This window comes from Triturus cristatus, chromosome 4_2 (genome assembly GCF_964204655.1).
Source record: "Triturus cristatus chromosome 4_2, aTriCri1.1, whole genome shotgun sequence".
NCBI classification, from domain to species: domain Eukaryota; kingdom Metazoa; phylum Chordata; class Amphibia; order Caudata; family Salamandridae; genus Triturus; species Triturus cristatus.
This window is the reverse complement of record NC_140586.1, coordinates 67,568,145-67,580,266: the sequence shown is the minus strand read 5'-3', so window position 1 is coordinate 67,580,266 and position 12,122 is coordinate 67,568,145. Positions and strand designations below refer to the sequence as shown.

Here is a 12,122-nt window from a genome sequence, read left to right as displayed (position 1 = left end):
GTCATGGTGTTGTCTGTTTGAACCAACAGGGAGCTGGACTGAAGAGAGGGGAACAGGGATTTGAGAGCTAGGTGCACCGCTCTCAGCTCGAACAGGTTGATGTGATATCCTTGCTCTACCTCTGACCAGAAGCCTTGCACTTGGAGAGGACCCATATAAGTGCCCCAACCCTGAAGAGATGCGTCCGTGACGAGTGTCTGGACAGGAAGGTCCTGATGAAATGGAACTCCTTTCAGTAGGTGAGAAGGTTTCATCCACCGTTCGATGGAATCCTTGGCTGACTGAGGGAGAAACACGCGGTCTTCCCAGAGACCCGATGTCTGCATCCACTGGGTTAAGACTGATTTGCATATGGCTGGGTCCAAACTGGAATGGCATGGTGATCAAAAAAACTATGGATTTAGGCCCAGATCTCTGTACTGGGGTGAATGTATGACATTGTTCTGAATTCTGTCCATCAATAGTTCTTTTTGCATTTGTCACCCCGAGTGGGACGGGTATGCTCAGATGTGAGTCCCGTGCTCACTCTGCCACTGGAATCAAGCTATCCTGGCTGAAGTGGGGTGACACCCCGAAACCGGTCCTAGGATGCTTGTTTCCAGTCTAGGGAGGACCTGGCCTGGCAGTTCGGGCTGGACTGTTCCCATTGTGCACAGGGTCAAGACTGATTTGCATATGGCTGGGTCCAAACTGGAATGGCATGGTGAGCAAAAAAATGATGGATTTAGGCCCAGGTCACTGTACTGGGGTGAATGTATGACATTGTTCTGCATTCTGTCCATCAATAGTTCTTTTTGCATTTGTCACCCCGAGTGGGACGGGTATGCTCAGATGTGAGTCCCGTGCTCTCCATGCCACTGGAATCAAGCTATCCTGGCTGAAGAGGGGTGAAACCCCGAAACCGGCCCTAGGATGCTTGTTTCCAGTCCAGGGAGGACCTGGCCTGGCAGTTCGGGCTGGACTGTTCCCATTGGGCACAGGGTCAAGACTGATTTGCATATGGCTGGGTCCAAACTGGAATGGCATGGTGAGCAAAAAAACAATGGATTGAGGCCCAGATCTCTGTACTGTGGTGAATGTATGACATTGTTCTGCATTCTGTCCATCAATAGTTCTTTTTGCATTTGTCACCCCGAGTGGGACGGGTATGCTCAGATATGAGTCCTGTGCTCTCCATGCCACTGGAATCAAGCTATCCTGGCTGAAGAGGGGTGAAACCCCGAAACCGGTCCTTAGGATGCTTGTTTCCAGTCCAGGAAGGACCTGGCCTGGCAGTTCGGGGTGGACTGTTCCCATTGGGCACAGGGTAAAGACTGATTTGCATATGGCTGGGTCCAAACTGGAATGTCATGGTGAGCAAAAAAACGATGGATTTAGGCCCAGATCTCTGTACTGGGGTGAATATATGACATTGTTCTGCATTCTGTCCATCAATAGTTCTTTTTGCATCCACTGGTCCTCCAGCGATTGCTGCAGAGGATGCATGTTCAATCTGGCATTCGGAGCTATGAAAATGCACGACACCATTGAATCCATAAGCCATGAATTTTGTCTGGCTGTGGGATGTTGAGAGATGAGAAGATTGAGACATATCTCCCTGATTGAGGATAATCTCTCCTCCGAAGGACACACGCTTGCTTTTACGGTATCCAACAAAGCACCCAGGTAGAGGATCTTCTGGGAGGGATTGAAGATTAACTTTTTGAAGTTGACCTGTAGTCCCAATTTGCCCAGTAGCCGGAGACAGTACGATAGATGACTCTGAAGCAGAGAGGGTGACGAGCTCTTCAGGAGCCAGTCGTCCAGATACGGGTAAATGAAAATTCTTTGTTTGCGAAGAAAAGCTGCCACCACTGCTGTGCATTTCGAAAAGGTACGGGGGCTGATTTGAGCCCGAACAAGAGAATCCTTAACTGGAAATGTTGATGGTCCACTTGGAATCGCAGAAACTTTTGATGTTTTCTGGATACCGGAACATGGAAGTAGCCATCCTGCAAGTCTATAGCACACATCCAGTCCCCCTGATGTAGATGCAGGAAGATCTGGTGCAGAGCTAACATCCGAAATTTCTCCTTACGGATGAATTTGTTCAAGAGTCTCAGGTCAAGTATTGATCTGTATTCTCTGGTGGGACCTCTTTTTTGCACCAGAAAATAACGGGAATAAATACCTTGTCCTCTTTGTTGAACCGGTACAGTTTCTATGGCATTTTTTCGCAGAAGACTGTTCACCTCCTTCTGCAACAATAAGAAATTTTGAAGGAATTTGACTCGTGGAGGTACTGATGGAGGAGGGGATTTGAATCTGAGCAAATAGCCATTCTGCACAATATTCAGAACCCACTTTTCGTTTGTGATTGTCTTCCACACAGCCAGGTGAAACAAGATACTTCCTCCCACCGGAGTGGGTAACAGGCATGGAGGAAGCCATCGCTCATTGTTTAGCTGGTTGTTTTGAAGCGGACGCTGGCTGCCTTGTGGATCCCCTTCCTCTACCAGGTTTTCTTTGATGGTAGTGTGACCTTGGCTGGTGTTGCTGCTGAGTGAACCACTGAGGGGTTTGAACCCTCTGCTGGAAAGACAGTCAGTCGTAGGGACGGAACCTTCTTCGAAATTCCTTCCGCTTCTCAAACCCCACGGCCTTAACTGTGTCCAGTTCTGTTTTCATTTTGGACATCTCATCGGCCGCGTGAGATCCAAACAACGAGGAACCATTAAGTGGGAGATTCACAATCCTCCGTTGTGAGTCCGGTTTAAGGCCTGTGAGGCGCAACCAGGCTAAGCGTCTCGAACAGATGCCGTGGGACTAGCCATGTGCCGCCAAATCAGATGAGTCTGCAGCTGCACTAATCACCTGGTTTGCTACCAAACCACCTTCCTGCAGAATTTCCTGGAAGTCTTGTTGATCTTCCTTTGGAAGCTTCTCGGTGAATCGAGACAGGTAATCCCAGGCAGACATGTCATACCTCCCTAAGAGAGCGTAAGCGCTAGCTACTTTCATAACTACAGCAGAAGTGTTGCACATTCTCTTGCCCAGAGAATTCATGTTCTTAGAGTCCTTCTCTGGGGGGACTGAAGAAGAAGTCACAGTAGAATGTGCCTTCCTGGCAGCAGTGACAATGACCGAATCTGGGGGAGGATCTGAAATTATGAAGAGTGGATACTGGTCAGGCACTTCATATTTCTTAGAAATACGGGAGGGTACTGACCCCACTGCTGCAAGAGTAAGGAAAGTCTGCATTGCTGGTTCCAAAAGACCTGGTACTGATGGCAACAAAGGTCTCGCTGATGATCTATGATGTAGTTTTTCGAAAATGACAGATGTAAAAACTGTCGGAGTAGACATACCAATGTTCAACTTGGTGGCAACTCTACAAAGAACCTCATTAAAACTTCCTATGTCATCAATAGGAGAGACTCTTGATGGTGGCGTTGCAGACAGAGTCGGGTAATAATCTCTGATGGACGAACGACCTTGTGGAAGTGGACCAGGATGCTGACCTTCGTCTCTTCCTTTTCGGTGTAGGAGAACGATGAGATCATGAGCGCTCTCGAGATTGTGAGCGCCAGGCTGAAGGTGATCTAGCCCTTCTCGGAGTCCTACTCCGAGTGGATGCAGTGGGAGGAGGACCACCAGACAGTCTGGAAGGAGAATATGTCCTGGAAAAATCTGAGCCCGGACTTCTGCGACCAGTTGTAGCCCCTGGAACCTTCCAGTGTTGAATGCTTTCTAACCACCGTGGCAAAAGGTTAGTATGAGGAGACTTCTCAGCTTGAACCGGAGATCCCTCCAGTGTAACCTGGATGATATTAATACCAGGGCAAGGCTGCAGAAGTGTTCAAGTAGGAAGCGTTGTCAGTGGATAGTTGTGGAGCTAAGCCACGGTGAAGATTTTTACCTGAAGCAATAGCCATCAAGATGGAAGTTGAAAATATACAGAAAGACAAAGCAGGAACCTGTACCTGAAGACAGTGTCACGAGGTCAGATACCCTTTTGGCGAAGGACCGCAAATGGATTTGCTGCTGCAGAGAAGAAAGTAGTGGGAGAAGCCACTAAGTTTATCCGACCAGCGATGCACCTCGGGCAGATAGACGAGCAGATTGTACTGATCTCCTCCTGGTTCTTAGAGCACATTTGGGTCAGTTTTGAAAAATGGCCATCTTGACACCTTTTGCACCACAAGCAAGTGTCCAGTAGTAGATGGTGACCTGTTGGGGGTACAGGATTCACTCAGGCAGGTTCCAGGTTCAAGATGGTGAAAGCCTGTTATCTCCCTGTGGTTCTGAACAGGAGACCAGCAAACTAGCTCTTGGAGTCACTTCTGGCAATCCTGGGTGCAGGTGAAAATACAAGGCTCAACAGCAGGTCTGCGCCCTGAGGGTTCAAGGCAGGCTCCAGGCAGCAAAGCAGTCGTTTCAGGTACAGCAGCAGTCTGGCAGAGTGCCCAGCAGGTCACAGCAGCAGGCTGTCCTCTGACAGTACTTCCACAGATCCAGTAATAAACTGTCATCCGGCCAAAGGGACATGCGCACTATAAACTAATGCACAGACAGCCCTCCACTGCTGCCACTCAGCAGGCCCTGCCCTGTCCTGACATGAAGTTCAAGATGGGTTTACGCAAAATAAAATGGCAATGAGTTAACTTAATTACCATTTTATTTTTTGTCTCTGGTGCAATTAAGTGGGGTGACACTCCTCCGCTCAAACGGAGGAGCCGCCCCTGATATAACATAACATAACATGTGTATTTGTGTTTCTTGCATAAATTATGTCACAACATGCCCATGACATACATCCACTTGGTTCAAATTGCTTTGTGTCCAAAATACAGTATGCCCAACTGCAAACCAAAGTAAACATATGCACTTATCAATCAACAAGCCCAGCAAACTTAGAAAAATCAACAAAAATGACAAATACCCACCACATTCATAATGATACGCAAGCCATGGGGTAGGATGCAGAGTAATGACAGGTCAACCCATCATAATTACATCTATGAAATTATATCTATAAAAGGTGGGACACTGTCAATGCCCCCTGAGAGCAGCCCACTGGTGGGATTAAAAGGGGTCCCATGAACCCCCCAGACATCCCCTTGCAGGCGGGTGCGGTCCAAAATAATGGCAAAGGGGCAAACAAACAAAAACTTTTTGCATAAGACAGATTACAAGTAAACTGAACAAGTGCAGTCAACATAGTCATGGTACATTGAGCAAAGCGATCAATTAAAGCTATTTGGGCTCCATTATAGAAATGTCACCAGAACACTAGCATTTGAAAATCCAGTGCTTAATTTGTGCCAGTGGTTGCATGTGCTGAGTGATGGTTACTCATTTTTGGAGACAATGACTTATTTGATTTTTCATCCTTAGCCTTTAACCCAGAGCAAGAGAGACACAGGCATAAAAAGGGAGAAAGAGTGGAAAAGAGAGTTGAAAAGACAGCAGGGATGAAATGAACACGGAGAGTGTGAGAGCATAGGGTGACTCACGAAAGAGCGAAGCAGTGGAAGCAAAACTTTGAGGTCCAGGTATTTGTCGACCCCAACATTCAATAGTGCCAGTGGCAGGCTCCTATGAAGAACATTTTGCCCCTGCAATTTTTTAATAAGAAATTAGGGACCGGATAACTCTACAAATCAGAATATTACCAAGTGAAGCAAATTGGATTCCATTGTTTAAATGTCACCACATCATCATTGCCCAACAAATCTGAGAAATCTATGAATTAAACTGAACAGAGCATTTATGAATATGCAGAGCTGCCAATTTGCTTCAAACCACAGGCACCACTTGTTCCACCAATTACATGCAAACAGTAATTAGGAAAGTGAAAGAGGTATGTCCATGAAAGTTAATGGAACATTTAACACCGCCCAATCTTAAGCTAAAAGGTCCTACCAGCAGGTTGTTAAGCAACACAACAAATACCAATGCATACAGCAAGACGTGAGAGAAATTGAAAAAGGTTACATCTTTTAATCATGGTCAAACAGGTAATTAAAATGTATACCCCTCGGGGTAGGATCATCTTGGAGAATCTATGTCTAGTGGCTATCTTGTTAGAGGTAGATCCAGGAGACCTGTATTCCAAATACTAGCGTCTCCACCACACCGCATTGTGTGAACCTGGGCAAGTTAATTCATTCGAGACTCGGTTCTCTGATTCGTCAAACAAGACTCCACGTGAAACAAGATAACCAATAGCATGAACCGATACATAAATAATTCTTACACTAAGACATAATAAACGATTGCTACATGCAGACATAGTCAAGAAACTGACGAGGGTCATTGTGAATACGCAGGCAGAAACAAAAAAATTATATTTACATTCGTTGAAGGATTGCATGATGCTGCACCTGTTCACATTAGGTTGTAACTACTTTGTAACTTGTGAAAAGAAACATGCGTTCCCATTGTTTTTTTTTCATGGTATGGCTCAGTAGAACATTACAACTTACAGAAGCAGAAATGTTTAACTAAAACGAAGAAAAGGTGCCTCTTATTACACTGAAATATGTATCTCAGTGTCATATGAAAACCTGTGCAGGGTTGCAAGGTTCTGGTTAATACAATGCTGTCCTCCACCACCCACAAATAAATAAACGATCTTGGATGGACAGCGCTAGAATTTGCAGCGACACATAGCCACAATGATATTTTGCCAACACTGCTGTGGTAGGACAATATGATGCTTCTAAGGGAAATCACAGCTAAATTAATCCAGATGCTAGAAATATGTTTGAGAAGATGGAAATGCTTTGATTTGAATCAGGATTGAATCAGAAAACACCATTCTTCCTGCCTCACTTACCAAAACACATTTATAGCAATGCACATTACCAATGCAAGGAAAGACAACACAGACGTAATTACTAACAATCTATGCAATCTATGCAGTTGCTAGCACGTATCAACATATATCCTTCATAGGTGGAACAACAATGTCACATAAAAGTGAAGAAAATAAATACACACAAAACGGTTATCAACCATTTTTTCACCGTCTCTGCACCAATCGCAAACTTGGCCATGTTATGAAACCTATTGCACAGTCCTTTCAGACCAGTTGTGGGGCGCCGAGCTGATAAAATAAAAGGAGCCTGATGGTAAAACATGAAAGCGGGCGCCGTGCAGATAAAAGAAAGGTGACAAGATTTACAGGCCTGTTTTCAATCACGCTCGAAAATGAAAGACAGGGGGAGCAGATGTGTGAAAGGAGAGCCTTTCCATGCCGCCGTGTAGCAATTCAAGAAGCAAATAGTGTGCAGAAACAAGCTTAAATGCACACAAGTGGAAGGCCACAAGTAATGGGGCTCTGCTCCATGGGAGAGAATTGGCGAAAAGGAGATTTACCCCTTGAAGCAAGGATTTTTAAAGGACACTGAAACAAACAAATTAAAAGCAACAGGCGGGCTGTAAGCCCACAAAGTATACACAACATGTCTTGTAGAGACAGCACAGGTGCTGTCTAGGCCTGACCTAAAAAGGTACATGTTTTTGAGTGAATGTGGGTGAAAACTCGGCAAGTGTAATATATTGTTCTTGTCTGCAGACTTGCGGAAGACATCATTGCTGATAGCCCCATTTTTCAAGTGCATAAGTACATCCAAAAAGCAATTCCAATGTTACAGATGTGGGGCCCGATTCACAAAAGTAATCTGAGACAAAATCCTAACTTTATGACTTTCGGTATTCACAAAGGGCATTTAGGAGTAGTAAAGTTAGGAATCCTAACTTTACTACTCCTAAATGCCCTTTTTGAATACCGAAAGTCGTAAAGTTAGGATTTTGTCTCAGTTAAACTTAAGTTTTGGTCTTAAGTTTAACTTAAGACCAAAACTTACGTTTAACTGAGAAAAAATCCTAACTTTAAGACTTTCGGTATTCACAATGGGCATTTAAGAGTAGTAAAGTTAGACTGTGACAACATTTTATATGAATGTTGTTGATGTTTAGTTCGATAATGAAAGTATCATGCCTAATCACAAAGTTATTGTTGATGCTATTTGTGCATTTTATGTCTTTGTAAATGTACTCCTCCTAAAATCTGGTCAAGAAGATATTGCCATAAAAAGTGATTCCATTCTATTGTAGGAAGAAGTTGTCCTTTCAGGTAAAATAGCTGCAATATAATGGAAAGTGTAGCAATTCTATCAAAGAGATTATGTTTGCTCTGTTTTCTACATTCAATAATGCCCATGCGACTGCTTCTAACCCCTGTGAGTGTGGAATTGGGGCATAGAATAAATTGAAGTTAATAGTACATAACCCTATATTGTCAGTTTCTTGAATATTCACCATTGAAATCGTGTTAAACATCTGTGGTGTCTTTGAGATATGCTCTCATACTTTGTCAAATTGGTTGCAAAAATCCATCAATGTACTTCCAGCGGCTCATGAACTGAACCACAACCAGGCACAATGGGGCGGAAATGGCCAGTCAGTCAAATTCTTGTGGACCTTAGGCAGTATATAACCTCATTACAAGATAACCACTGGCCCAATTCAACACAAATTGAGACAAATAGGACACGTTACAAAGCAAACTTTTACAACGCATGCCTTTACAACACAGTTTTTACATCGCAACATCCATAACAACCCATGATTTTAACAATGCATACCATCAACAACGCATACCATTACAACGCATAATACTTTTAGGGCAACAGTAGTGTAAGTGTTGGATAGTGTAGTGGTAAAAAGTACTATTCCCACTCCAGTGAGTGCAACAGTAGGGTAAGTGTTGGATAGTGTAGAGGTAAAAATTACTATTCCCACTCCAGTGAGTGCAACAGTAGGGTTAGTGTTGGATACTGTAGGGGTGAAAATTACTATTTCCCATAACTTACCTTATAACGTGTTGTAGTGGCATGCGTTGTAATGGCATGTGTTGTAGTGACATGCATTGTAATGGCTGCGTTTTAATGGCATGCGATGTAAAAGATGTTGCATTGTAATGACTGCATTGTAAAGGTACTGCGTTGTAATGACTGCGTTGTAATGGTGGTTTCCCTATTGAGACAACTGCAATATCAGATGAGGTGTGACATTAATCAGAGATTACATGCAATTAAAAAAGTGCATCTTTGAGACCACCTGTTCCTTAACAGTTAACATGGTTTATGATGAATGTTCGCACCCTGAAACAGAGAGTGCTCCCAAACAGAACACGGAAAGACGACTGAATAAATGAACACATGGATCTCCGTAAAGCCCAAGTGGTCCTAGAGTGGAATACCTATTACTCTGCGATGTTTTCTAAAGGAAAGAAGTATTAAAAAATGTGCACTGATTTGATACAAGCACAGGGTTTTAGACGGCTGTGTCATGCAAGTTTGTTTACTATGTTTTGAAGGTGTAACATAGGAGTGTGCACGATTGTGGGACATTGCTTTCAAATGCTCCATGAAATAACATTAAAACTTCACATAATTCTTGAAAAAATAGATTTGTTAAATTAAAATCCGCAAAAATAGATTCAGTGGAGATAAGCCTCTTCATATTGACTTCAGATAGGGTTTTGATCCAGCAAAATGAGCCAAACATCCTAAATTTCGTAATCTGTTTTATTGGAAAAGCACAGATTAAATTTGTGTAGGAGAATGCTGCTGCAAATAAAATTGCCTTTGCAGGACAATTTCGCCAAAAGCATAAAAATCTACAAAATTACGTTTGATGAACTTTAAAAATAATGAAATTACTTGGTTCTGCTAGAAAATTTAAAAGTGCACACCCATTGCCTGAAGGATGTTTTTATTACATGAGGAACTCTTAAAGTCAGTTCTTTTTTGGGGAACAGTCTTTAATAAGGGTATGTGGGAAGGGAACATCAGTGCAGAGTATGGGGTTCATTGTGTGTACGGTGCCTGAGATTGTTGTGATATTTACAGGACAAAACAAGGCATCAGAGGGGAGACTGGATGGGGTGTAAGTATAGAGGTAGAGGGAGGTTTGGTGTTGCCATTCAGTTCTGTAAAGTTCAAAAGCAAGACTGAGTGCATGTCATATTTCTCTTGGTTTCTCTTTTTTTGCTCGATAAATATGGATCTTTAGGGATGGCACTAAATGTTGAAGGAGAAAGATGCGCCTGTCAGAATTGTCTACCACCAAGTACTAATTCTTTGACATACCTCGTATCTGTTCAATCCGCTGGGTATGCTGGGAGCTTTCGCTCTGGAGTCCACCCACAGTCTGGTTGAGGTACTCCAAGGCCTGTGGAAGAAGACAAAAATGATACACAGATGCTATGACAGGGGTGTCTATCATTAGTCCGCGAGGATCAGGTCCATGCCAGATTTCTAGGATAACAATAATTATGTTGATGTCTCCAATTTAGGCTTTATCCCATATGGATGTGCTGTAAGTGTGGCATAGAGACAGTTCACATGGCCAACAAGGCACGCTCATTCACTATTAACTTTTGATTGTGCAATTGAGACCTTTGGTGTCCTTTTCACATGCCTAAACGCTCGCTCCGCTCTAGCAATCTGGAGCTGGCTGTAATCCCCAGAGTCAAAAAAACCCATCAAGGTGGTCGGGCATTTCCATATTTAGAACCAAAACTGTGGAATACCTTTCCACAATCATTGAGAACCTGCAGCTCCCTTACAGTTTATCTTAAGCTGCTCAAAACATAGTTGTTTCCATCTCTCCATTAACAGTTACCCTGGGCTTTCAGTAATTCTGGTGGGTTCAGGCTGGGAAACCTTTTTAGGTCTCGCGCCTAGCGTTGCAGTGCGCATGTGCTGTTCACTCTGCGAGGCATATTGTAGCAGGGTAGGTTTTAGAAGTGGAGATGAATCCCCGCCCATCTTTTTTATTGGCTGGCATCATCGTTTATGGTAAACGCTGGCTTCTGATTGAACATGAGGCTTCTTTTTTACCGCCCTGTCTCCTTTTGGGACTGCCCATCCTGACTGGATCGTTTTCTTGCGGCGTTACACGGTGGGCTTTATCTGGTGGGTGAGCACCATTTTTAAAATAGACACTGATGGGGACAATGGCGACTGCAGCGCTATGCGCTCTAAATTGAATGCTTTTATTACTTTAATGAGCGCGGCACCCGCTAGAGACACCATGCTCACTTTGTTCATTCATATTTAGCATTTATGTTGAGCGCGGCATCTACGTCAGGGACACCGCGCTCTGTTTTTTTGTTGTTTTTTTTACTTTAAATCTGAGTGCGGCGCAGCTCCAAGGACACCGCGTTCGGTTTCTTTATATATTTTTTTACTTTAACACTGAGCGCAGTACCTGCTTCAAAGACACTGCGCTCAGTGTTACAGTTATAGAAAGAAAACAACAAAAAAACGAGCGCGGTGTCCTGAAAGTGGTGGCGGGCTCAGTTTTAAACGTAACCATTTGCACTGCAATTGGACCTATTGCATTGCAAATGCTTGTTTACAAGAAGGTGTTGACTTACTTATGGAGGCTCTGGCCTTGGGGGGGTGTAGTGCTTAGTCATGTTATCTTAGTACAGTAAGACATTTTAATTCCTTACTAGCAGTATATTAAAAATGTTCCATCCTGTGTGATTAGATCGTGCATGGTTGTGCGTGATAGCCAAATATACATCACGTAATTAGAGGGCTAGTGCACAGATGCGCTGTCTTGATGACGTTAAACACTGAAGTCTGTGAGAACGGGGAGCGTCTCGAGGACATTACGTCCCGTGCAGTTAGCACGTACACTAACATATGTGGCAACAAAATTAACATCCCGTAAATATGGGGGTAGCGCATAAATGCGTTGTTCTAGCACGGTAACATATTGAGGTTTAAAATAACGTTCCGTCCCATGTAGTTAGTACCTGCATTATGGAGTGTGGCAGTAGGATATACATTGCGTAGTGAAGCACATAGCGCAATGAGAGAGAGACAGCATCTCTCCAAGTTGGTAACTCACTTGTCATTGATTGGCCCCCTGAGACTTTACCTACCTCTTCCTCATTCGTCCTGGCAGAATGATAATCTGATGTATGAGGGTGTTTTTTTAGCCCGTACAGAGCGCTCCCTAATTCCATAATTAGTCTCAGGTAGGAGGTTTGTACGATCGTATTTAGAACAAGCATTTGCAATGCAATGGGTCTCGCATTTTTGAGAGTTTGAGCT

At 43.6% G+C, this 12,122-nt stretch overlaps 1 protein-coding gene across 1 annotated transcript in view; it reads right to left on the bottom strand.

Annotated features, from left to right (window-relative positions):
• Positions 1-12,122, bottom strand: part of LOC146832993 (coiled-coil domain-containing protein 159-like) — a 704,530-nt gene that overhangs the window by 176,664 nt on the left and 515,744 nt on the right. Inside the window, exon 7 of the mRNA XM_085599880.1 lies at positions 10,143-10,224. Coding sequence (XP_085456006.1) covers positions 10,143-10,224 — 82 coding nt within the window. The remainder of the gene's footprint in view (positions 1-10,142; positions 10,225-12,122) is intronic.